The 12,005-nt window shown below is 35.8% G+C and overlaps 1 protein-coding gene across 1 annotated transcript in view; it reads left to right on the top strand.

Moving 5' to 3' along the window:
* The window catches only part of LOC138704916 (uncharacterized), a 97,587-nt gene that overhangs the window by 65,310 nt on the left and 20,272 nt on the right, over nt 1-12,005 (top strand). The window contains exon 8 of the mRNA XM_069833315.1: nt 9,312-9,439. Within this exon, the coding sequence (XP_069689416.1) occupies nt 9,312-9,439 (128 nt within the window). The remainder of the gene's footprint in view (nt 1-9,311; nt 9,440-12,005) is intronic.

The raw sequence follows: 12,005 nt of genomic DNA, 5'->3' as shown, positions 1-12,005 counted from the left end.
TTCCCTTGAACTTTGGAAAAGAGCATTTTTTTCTTAATTAATCAATTAACTGTTGACGTCGTACAAAATTTTGTCGAATATCCTTTTGAGAAAATTAACTCCATATGTAGATGAAATTATTGAGGATCATCAGTGTGGTTTTAGGCGTAATAGATCGACTATTGATAAGATTTTTTGTATTCGACAGATATTGGAGAAAAAATGGGGGTATAAGGGTACAGTACATCAGTTATTCATAGATTTCAAAAAGGCATATGACTCAGTTAAGAGAGAAGTTTTATATAATATTCTTATTGAATTTGGTATTCCCAAGAAACTAGTTCGATTAATTAAAATGTGTCTTAGTGAAACTTACAGCAGAGTCCGTATAGGCCAGTTTCTATCTGATGCTTTTCCAATTCACTGCGGGCTAAAGCAGGGAGATGCACTATCACCTTTACTTTTTAACTTCGCTCTAGAATATGCCATTAGGAAAGTTCAGGATAATAGACAGGGTTTGGAGTTGAATGGGTTACATCAGCTTCTTGTCTATGCGGATGACGTGAATATGTTAGGAGAAAATCCACAAACGATTAGGGAAAACGCGGAAATTCTAGTTGAAGCAAGTAAAGCGATAGGGTTGGAAGTAAATCCCAAAAAGACTAAGTATATGATTATGTCTCGTGACCAGAATATTGTACGAAATGGAACTATAAAAATTGGAGATTTATCTTTCGAAGATGTGGAAAAATTCAAATATCTTGGAGCAACAGTAATAAATATAAATGAGACTAGGGAGGAAATTAAACGCAGAATAAATATGGGAAATGCGTGTTATTATTCGGTTGAGAAGGTTTTGTCATCTAGTCTTCAGTCAAAAAATCTGAAAGTTAGAATTTATAAAACAGTTATATTACCGGTTGTTCTGTATGGTTGTGAAACTTGGACTGTCACTTTGAGAGAGGAACAGAGATTGAGGGTGTTTGAGAATAAGGTTCTTAGGAAAATATTTGGGGATGAAGTTAGAGAAGAATGGAGAAAGTTACACAACGCAGAGCTGCACGCATTGTATTCTTCATCTGACATAATTAGGAACATAAAATCCAGACGTTTGAGATGGGCAGGGCATGTAGCACGTATGGGCGAATCCAGAAATGCATATAGAGTGTTAGTTGGGAGGCCGGAGGGAAAAAGACCTTTGGAGAGGCCGAGACGTAGGTGGGAAGATAATATTAAAATGGATTTGAGGGAGGTGGGTTATGATGATAGAGACTGGATTAATCTTGCTCAGGATAGGGACCAATGGCGGGCTTATGTGAGGGCGGAAATGAACCTCCGGGTTCCTTAAAAGTCAGTAAGTAAGTAATCAATTAACTGAATTGTTTTAATAATTGTTAACCTTTAATTATCTCACTAAAAAACTAGTGAATGGCAACCACTCCGAAGAATGGTATATCGAGGAACTTAAATCATTTTAAACGAATGTTGATTTATTGCGTACTTATTCTGAGAGGTCCTTTTGTTACAATATTTTCTTATATTTTACAAGACAGCTAAAGAACTATAAAGAAACACCTCTTAAATCTGGCTAAGCTTAATCATAACTTTTCTTACATTAATAATTTTATGCTGACAATAAATGTGAGGCAGCGTGCGAAGTAATAAAATAGAGGTTTGTGCATTGGTAATCATAATAATAAGCATGAGGCTGATCGAGAATGTAGTCGTAAATAAAATAATACCAAGGCACATCACCAAAATGTTTATTAGTATTATTACTATTATTATTATCATTATTATTATTATTATTATTATTATCATTATTATTATAAAACCCAACAAGATTCTCTTCAAGGAACCGCATGTAAACGCGTATTTGAAGCGTCTATGTATTAGGCGGGTATTCTAATTTTGACTTATGGCCTATACATTATCTAAATTATTATTTTCTTATTAAATTAGACAGAGTAGTGGTATGTGTTGATCTTTTCGGTCAAGATATATATGTCTGTAATATCTATTGCGACCCGGACTGTGACTTCACGCAGATACTGAATGAGTTGGAGGCTATTTGCTCAGATCTTAAGGGAAAACATCTGTTAATTGTAGGGGACATCAACGCCAAACATCATGCTTGGAATAGTCCTGTTAGCGATTCTAAAGGAAAGCAATTCTTTGATTTCTGTTGCTCACACAATTTAGCTATCCTGAACACTGGCAACAAACCTACCTTCAGACGCAACAACTCCACGAGTTTCATCGACGTGAGTGTATGTAGTCATTCTCTAACACCGTTCATCGTAGAATGGAAAGTTAGTGACTTTCACACAATGTCTGATCATGAATTAATCATAATCGACATAAAACTACAACCAAAGTTATATACTAATGCAGGAAGTGCACGCATTTACAAAACCAACAACGTCAAATGGTCGCGATTCCAAAGAGCAGCACGACTCAAACTGCGTCGAACATCCATAAACATTAATAATAGCAACACGCCGGAATCACTTAACTCAGCTATAGAACAACTGACTAGAAACATAACAGAACTATGTGAAGCTCATCTGCCAAAGAAATCTCAAACCGCGATCAAAAACTACTGGTGGACCGCAGAGTTAAACATAATGAGAAAACGAGTGTTAGCCAGCCACAGACGATACAAACGATGTAAATGTGAAACGCTTCGAATTAAATACGAGCAATTTTACAACATTAAAACTGATTACAAAAACAAAATTTTGCAGGCTAAAACTAAGGCATGGAAGGAGTTCTGCTCATCGCAAAGTCCACAAAACCCATGGGGGATAATTTATAAAATGTGTCGAAAACCCGAGAACTTCAACAGATCTCTCAATACTATCCAAACCGACAACGGGTTTACCTCTAATACATACGAAACAGCTAGTGTCCTAATCAATAAATTCTTTCCTGATGATTCTATAGACACGGATGTGCACAAGCGTACCAGACTTGAATCCGAGCTGTCACCTGACACGGAAGATGAACCACAATTCACAGCAGAAGAGGTAGAGAGGGCAATAAAAAAATTGAATGATAAAAAAGCACCAGGGATTGATGCAATCTCTGCCAATATAATTAAAAATGTACATACGAGCTGTGCCGATCTCTTTGTGAGTATTTTCAATAAATGTATGTCATTGCAAGTCTTTCCTGACTGCTGGAAAATCGCAAATGTTAAAATAATACCAAAACCGCACTGTCATAACCGAACAGCAAACGCCTATCGGCCTATCTGTCTGCTACCTGTTATGGGAAAACTCTTGGAGAAACTTATTATAGATAGAATTATGTATAACTTGTATAATACAAATATGTTAAAAGGGAATCAATATGGGTTCACACCGCAAAAATCCACAGAAGATGCAGTGCTTCATGTTGTGAACTGGGCAAATCAAACTCTAAGACGTCGGCAGTTCGGATTACTCATATCACTGGACATTTCGGGGGCATTTGACAACGCTTGGTGGCCTAAAATTATGTCTCAACTGAAGAAAAAAGGTTGTCCTAGAAACCTATATAACCTAGTCAAAAATTACTTTAGCAATCGCAAAGTACAACTCACGATAGGAACTACTACTCTAATGAAAGACGTTAATAAAGGATGTCCCCAGGGTTTCTGCTGTAGTCCAGGGCTTTGGAATATCTTATATGACGACCTGCTACAAATGGATCTGCCAAATGATTGTCAATTAATAGCATATGCTGATGACGCTCTCGTCCTAATAACAGCTGACAATATAAACTGTATTGAAAACAAAGCCAATGAAACGCTGACTTCCATATCCAAGTGGGGAAAAGACAACAAACTACAGTTCAACCCTCTTAAGACAAAAGCCTTGCTGATTACAAGGAAAAGAAATTACGACCTACCACACATACAGATGGACATGAAGGATATCGACATAGTAGAGACACTCTTGTATTTAGGCGTCACTCTCGACAAACGTATGTCTTTTAAGGCACATATTGATTCACTAGTCACTAAATCACACCAGTTTCAATCTGCTTTGCATAGGGCCACCAGACCAACCTGGGGTCTTAGTCCTGATATATTGCGAACAATATATCATGGCGCTTTCGAACCATTAATATTATACTGTGTCTCGGCATTTCAAAATATACTTCACAAAAAGTGGGTTCAAAATAAATTGATACAAATCCAGCGTGGATTCATTCTACGAATCACGAAGGCTTACAGAACCACATCGACAGACGCAGCCCTAGTGATCGCGGGTATACCACCATTGTTTTTAACAGCCATGGCTAAAGCTGAAATCTCTAACGTGAAAAGAAATGGGATATTTATAGAACAAGAATCATATCTTGAGGTGGAAAAAAGATCACATTTTCAATTAACTGGTCATCCGAAAGATTTTCACCGTGCATCAAATACATGTACAGATCGACATGAATACAACATCTATACTGACGGCTCTCGGTTGCAAAAGGAGAACGACGTCACCTTGGTGGGCTGTGCTTTTGTTACCTACTACAACACTACTGAAGTCCACTCTGCCACGTTCCGCCTGGCGCCCATGTGCTCCGTGTTCCAAGCAGAACTCTTTGCCATCTTGCAAGCAGTGAAATGGAGCATTACCAACGGGATTGACTCATGTATTCACAGCGACTCTCAATCTGCCTTACAAACCATTGACGATAAATACAACTTGCATTCTATAGCCGTCGAAATTAGATCCCTAATACTTAAATTTGAAGGTCGTATTTGCTTAATGTGGGTGCGCGGCCACACAGGTACTGAAGGAAACGAAAGAGCGGATACATTAGCGAAGCAAGCGGCCTCAACCAACTCAGAATATAAATATTCCACCTGTCCTATTTCGTACATCAAGCAGAAGATCAAGCACACAACTACACTCAAGTGGAATACATACTGGAACTCTAGTGTTAAAGGCTCTGTGACCAAGAAATTATTCTTTCCCAATGTACAAGACAGACTATGTTGCAGTCAGTTCTCAACCGACTTCTTTTACACCCAATTTATGACCGGCCATGGAAAATTCGGTTCCTACTTTGAAAGATTTAGGATCAAAAGTGCAGAAGAATCTCTGTGCATATGCAAAGAGAATCAGACTGTTGAACATTTGATTTTTCACTGTCCAGTGTTCGAAAGGAAAAGACACTTTTTAAGATATCATATCTCGGATTGCAATTTAAATTACTCCACACCCCTTTACCATTTTCTTAGAAAAAAATGTTGTTACAAACAATTCACAGAGTTTATACACCACATCCACGCAAGACTGTAGCTGTTAATTGTATATAAATTAATGATGTTATAAAATCCTAATGCACTATGTAAAACAAGGTGTCTATCTTTGGGACATAATAATAGTAATGACAACAATAACTATGTTTGTATTATAGATTTTACTATTGTTGAGTATTTGATGACAGGTATATAGTTTGTAACCATAAGTAATTTTGTTTTTATTTTTTCTTTACTATCGCAAACCAACTATATAATAGGTATTTTATTTGTAACTACGCCAATTATGTGCATTATCTCATTAATATTGCTTAAAATTATGTATAAGATCACAAATTAATGTAATAATCTTGCAATTTCTCTACACCTTCGATTATAATTTCTAATTTTATTTCATTTTGTTTTAACTGAAAGTAATTATTGCATAACGTATTTAGTATTGTTTACTGTCTCTTAATTAGTGTATTTATATTGTACCTATGATTCACACCTACTATTAATTCTTTAAAATTGTGTATTATCACTACATAATGTATTTCACATGTAACAAACTACAACCCTAATATACCAAAGGTAAAATAGGGTTTCAATATTTGGATAACAATAATAATAATAATAATAAATTACATAATTCATGGACAGTAGTACAGTATTATCCCATTATGTAATATGTCAAAAGCATTAAAATACTGGTATGTACTTAATTGTTTCGAAAAAAAATTATAGATGTTTTCCTGATATGTGAACCTTGCAATGAATAGTCACATGTTCAAGATAATTCAAATATGAATTTACACTGAACGATATATCACCAGAACAAGAGCTTTCCGCTTAACACTTATTGTAATCAGGATCACAGTTACAGAGACTTCAATGCAGCAAAGAAAATAAACTGACCAGCAAAAATTTCCAGATTTACGGCCGATTAAGAATTTTTTTTAGTAAGAAAGTGTTGGAAAAGTTCATGGATCTACTGCGTTCACAGTTAACTCCACTCTAATATGTGAATTAGGGCATATGTGTTGAAATTTCTAATTTTGAAAATGTGATGTGAGAAGTCCAAGAAATTGATCTGTGATTGGTTCCGTATTCGAATGGACAGTGTACTACTAGTAAGAACAATTTATTATAGTGACTGGAAGTTCCTAATTAGAAAAAAAGTACATGATTGAAAGTTTGTATTGAGATCATATCCTCACAACAGACATTTAATTACTGAATTAACGTATTATCATATCGTCGTTCCAATGGTAAAGTTGTGAATCTGCATTTTTGGGGAAATTCGAATTATAACGTTGTTTTCAGTGTTACTAATCAAGGCACACTTTGGTAAATTTTCGTAAGTGTATGAAAATAACAGTTCCTGGAATCACCGATAACAGTTTTACGAAACTGTGAGAACAAGGAACTTCAACCATGGTAAATCTGCGAATAGTCAGTTTCGCATCTTTACCACAGAAGCTTTCGCCCACAGTAAATTTGCGAACGTATTATTATCAGATACGTTTTAATTCAATCATGTTGGTAGTAGTGTGCAACACGATAGTACTTTTTTCCTAATTAGATAAGGCATCCTGTTCACATTTTTTGCACTAATTAGAGCAAGAAATCTATTTATATGTGTTGTTCTGTGAGAAAGAAGGTAAACACATAAGGAACCTATGTCTTTCAAACCACCTCACATAATGTAATACCGTACTTTCTAGAACTGAAACGACTAATACATTCTCTACGATGTGTTTAATTATTTTGATTCGTGATTTCATAGGCAACAGTTAATTGCATTATTAATTTTTATGTCATTGTCATTCGAAAATGTGTATCGCCGCGGTAGTCGTGAATGCTAATATTAAGAAGAGACTCAAGGGGGAAGAATATTTAACGTCGAAGGGAAAAACGGTACAGACCAATGAAGCATCCTCCTTGTTTAAAGTGTCCGAATCACCAATGCTCTACCATTATTATACAAAAGGAAAGAAATCAGATTTACGAAGAATTGCGTGAGTTAGAAAACCTGAAACAACAGCTTCAGTTTGTTTTGAAAAACATTAGACTTAATACTACAGCAAAAGAGACTACTGGTGGATCCACAAGGAGGAAGAGCATTAAGTTTATACTCTTAATTGCGTTGGCGAAAATAAAGCTGTTTGTAGGGAATTCTTTCTGGCAACACTGAATACAACTGGAGGTCTTGTAAGAGGTGCAATCAACAAACTTTCACCATCAGAGTTTCTGCAAAAGGGTAAAAGAGGGAGAAAGCCACATCCTCAAAAACTTAAGAATGATGATGAACAGTTCATTAGAACTCATGTTCTGTCCTTCCCATCCATGGAGTCACATTACGTCGCAAGGCATCAGAGTACAAGTATCTAGATTCTTCGCTCAACGTATCAACTATGTATAGCATGTACAAATAAAAGTGTAAGGAAGCTGGAAAGAAACCTGTTGGAAGGGAAAAGTACCGGCAAATTTTTCAAGAATACAAGCTGCGTTTCCATAAGCCAAAGAAAGACTTATGCAAGCGAAGTGTGGCACACAAAGAAATGGTATCTGAGACAGGCCAAAATTATGAAGAAACACCGTACTTGAAGCATTTGGAACGCAAAGAAGCTGCGTGTATACAGGAACGAAGAAAAGGAAGCTGCCAAAATTGATTCTAAAGTAATCTCATTCAACTTTGATTTAAAAGTGGTTCTCAACACTCCCAAAGGAGCAGCTGGACCATTTTTCTACGTGAGAAAACTTGCCGTCTACAATCTCACCATATATATAATCTTGGGAATCAAAATATGAACTGTTTTACTTCGGATGAGACAGAGGGAAGTATGGAAATTCCATTTGCATCTATAAATACTTGATGGCTAAAAGTGAAATAGAACATGTTAGGATGATGTCTGATCGCTGTGCTGGGCAGCAGAAAAATTCCGCTTTTGCTAGCATTTGTCTTCATGTTCTAAGAAATCATTCCACCATGTAGCTGATTGACCATGCATTTTTTTAACCTGGCCACAGTCAAATAGAATGTGACTCCACTCATTTAAAAATTGAACAGAAGTCAAAAGCTATCCCTCCAGATGGATGGGCGCAAGTGATGAGAACAGCTCGCGCAAATCCACGACCTTAAGAAGTGTTAACCCCTTCTGCATGACAACTTTGAAGACTTCAATAGTACCAAGGAATATTTTCAGTGGCGTAATTCCTCAAATTCAAGAGACAAAGTAAATTTCCGTGATGCAGTTTGGCCACAGCATCGAAAGAGAAAAAAATACAGTCTACATTTAAAGTGACTACACAGCTCAGGACTTTCAAGAATTGGCACTTGTGAGGACAAGGAGCAGTCCACATTCATCACAATCTGTACATCCATACTCCCCAGGTTCAACATCTCTCATGCGAAGAAAAGGGATCTGATAAAATTATGCACAGATTTCCTCATTCCAAGAAATTATCATGCCTTCTACGCAAATTTACCATCATCGTCTGATGCCCGTAATGTCTTACCTGTAACTGATGCGTTGGGAGAATCTCACAGTGACGAGTGATCGTGTTTTCCACTATAGCTTAAGACATTTTCATGCCACATAAAAATATTTTTTGCACTTCTATTAATATTGTGTTATTGTTTTGGTTAAGAGTATAGCTATTATTATTATTATTATTATTATTATTATTATTATAGGTCACTAATTTTGAGTGAAATGTGTATTGGATTTAAAGCTTTTATGTTTTAATAGATATAATAAAAACAACAGTTTTAAAACATATTCGCAAATTTACTATTACATGTACAGATAACAATTGTATCTAAAATATCGTTTGTCACATTAGTAAATTTGCGAATCTGCTTTTTAGGGCGTAAGATCTAAAAATTGGTTACACAAAAGGGATATCATTATAAAGATGCCGAAAAAATAGTTTGCCTTACGTTGGTTTCAACTGTATAGCTATAAAACCTGATTTTTAATATTCAATTAAAAGTGTTTTTTGCCGATACTGTAAAATTGTAATTTTGCAGTTTGGCAGCTTTACCATTGGAACGACGATATATTAACTTACCGGTATACTACTTTTTACAATTTAGATTGGAGGCTGGTTATGTTTATACTCGAAGTGGTGAAATTCTTCCACTGGAATGGTGTGACTTGGAGCTCTATCAATATGGAGAAAATGGAAGACCTCCTACTGATTACAACTTCAATTTCAAAGCAGGTAAACAATATATATTATTTTAAAAACAGTTAATTTTAAAATGGCTACAATTTTTGTGGGCCATATCACTCAATGAGGTCTTTTTTTAATTTGTTGCCAACTAACCTTAATTACAGCTTCCAGAAGGGGTGCAAAGTTTAATCATATCTGTCTTCTGCAACATGAGCAACAGAAGTGTGATTCCGAAAACAGTTGCTACTTTCGTCACAAATGATAACATTTTGTTATTTGAGCTTAGCAAGATATTAAATCATTGATGACTCCGAACAAATGTTATCGGTGTATTCGTGTCGATAAGAGTTTCTTGTTAACGAAGTCAACTACGTATAATTTTGAAAATGGGCAAATGAGCATGATAAGAGGATCACGCAAAAAGTAACTCACCATACGTTCTTTAAACTCACATTTAACTGTATAGAATTGCCATTTTGACAGAGTGTTGGTTTATGATTTAACAACAAATTGTCATTCATCCACATACCACTTCGTTTTTAGATACAATGTATGTTTCACATTGTAAAATTCTGGATATGCGCTCCTGAGTCACTGATTACGGTCGTAATATGGGAGTCAACTCCTTGAAACTTCGGTTAAGCGATCGACGAGCCCCGCATTCTTTTATTCTCTTATTTCAAATTCTGCGCACCGCTACCGCAGTCTATTTGGTTTCTCGTTTTCAAAATTTATCGGCATATCATCAGCTAAGTATCAGAACTCATCATAACAATTTACTTATTATACCTTACCTCAAGACAGCTTTATATTCTTCATGCTATACAGTTTCTATTCGTACACTATGAAAACGGTATGACGTGTTGACAAAATAATTTAAATTACCAATTATTGGATTTATGAACTTTGTAGCATGTTTTAGTTTCCTAAAGTCAACTTCACTATTTAATTTATGTTAATTATCATTGGCATATTATTCCTTTCTGACCACCAAAAACTTACAAAATGTATAACATTGGTCATTCATTTGAGCCGTGCTCGACATCGTAGTTATTCACCTAATACGTCACTTCGCCCGACAGAGTGCTCTCAGACGATATGTTATAGATAGCGCTACGATTTCCTTAATTTTCTTATCCAAATTATCCTATTGGCCGGTTGGTTACGTCAGATGAAGAGAGAGGGAAAGCGAGCTTACTTGGCTACGCGCAGTTATATGTTACATCACTTAGGAGCTGGAGCCCGTATCGACAGCATTACTCAGGAGTCAGAGCTAGTACAGATAACATTACTCAGCAGGCAGGCCGCGTACCGACAACTTCATTCAGGCAATCGACGTGCACTCAGGAAATAGAGCTCGAACTGTATTCTACACTGGTAACTTAAGTTCATCTTGTTAGATTGTTCGAGAATAGTGTATCATTGTATTTCACTTGGGAATTTACGGATCATATGAAACCTTGTTTGAAATATATCTTGGGATTTAGTGCGGCAATAAGTTGTATCAGTTTTGTCATTATTGGAGTAGGCAAATTTGGGTTGTGATATTATTATCATTTTTGGTTGTTTGTGTTTGAGATATTGTGGTGGATCGTGTACGGAAATCACTCGTCTTGGGTTAAGTTATTGCGATTATGTGAAGTGATGTAATTGTAATATGTGAGGTTGTATTGTATTGGGGGATTACGTGATGAGATATAACTTTGATATGTGAGGTAGTATTGAAGTTCCAAGGCGGTTTTTAGTGATAGCGTAGTGATTACGATCTCTTGGCTTACATCGTAACAGACGGTGTAATAAACTAGAATAGTATGGGCCTCGTTATCTATTCTAGTACTTGGTACTCCATATTGCTTATTATTGGTTTCCACACCGGTATTCAGGAATCGAGTGCATTGACTTTCCGTTGCTATTCAAACGATTATTTGTATTTGAAATTATCGTCGGTTACTTATCATCTATCGTATCTCTCTCTCTCTTGGGAATTGTTTGATTGTAAAGTACAGAGATTATTGTTGGTGCTATATGCACAGTTTATGTGAGACATATGTGGAATTGGTAATTTATATAGTGATCAGTCGTGTGACAGTTTGTATTGGGTAAATTCTTTGTGAAATATTGAGTTCATGTGTGCGTTGAATTTGGTTAATCAGATGTTATGTTATCTGTAATTGAATAGAGCATGTGTTATGAGTTAGCATACTGACTGGGCGTTCATGTTGAGCTTTATATCTAGTTGGATATATATATATATTGAGAGACGACTAAATGCCTAATAGGTCAGCAACTGATTATTGAGAAATGGGTGTATCAGATTGTATTACGACTTGTAAGTATGTTCGCCCAGTGTAGTTAAAGTCTCCACGATTTAGTTATTGGTTTACTGGTTATTCAGATTAACTTGTAATATTTTCATTCACTTAATTTCATATCTACATGTTATTTCATTCATCATTCATGTAATATTGTTATCCATTATTTGTTAATTATATGTTATATAAATTCACACTATTTATTTCTAAAAGTCTTCCACTGCGCACATCCAATCATCCAATGTACCATAGATCTGGCGAAAAACAGCCACTATAAGAAGAAGTGGAGGAGGAGAGGATGA

The sequence above is a fragment of the Periplaneta americana genome, chromosome 8, assembly GCF_040183065.1.
Source record: "Periplaneta americana isolate PAMFEO1 chromosome 8, P.americana_PAMFEO1_priV1, whole genome shotgun sequence".
Lineage (NCBI taxonomy): Eukaryota > Metazoa > Arthropoda > Insecta > Blattodea > Blattidae > Periplaneta > Periplaneta americana.
The sequence above is the reverse complement of the archived record's forward strand: the minus strand, read 5'-3'. Positions and strand labels throughout refer to the sequence as shown.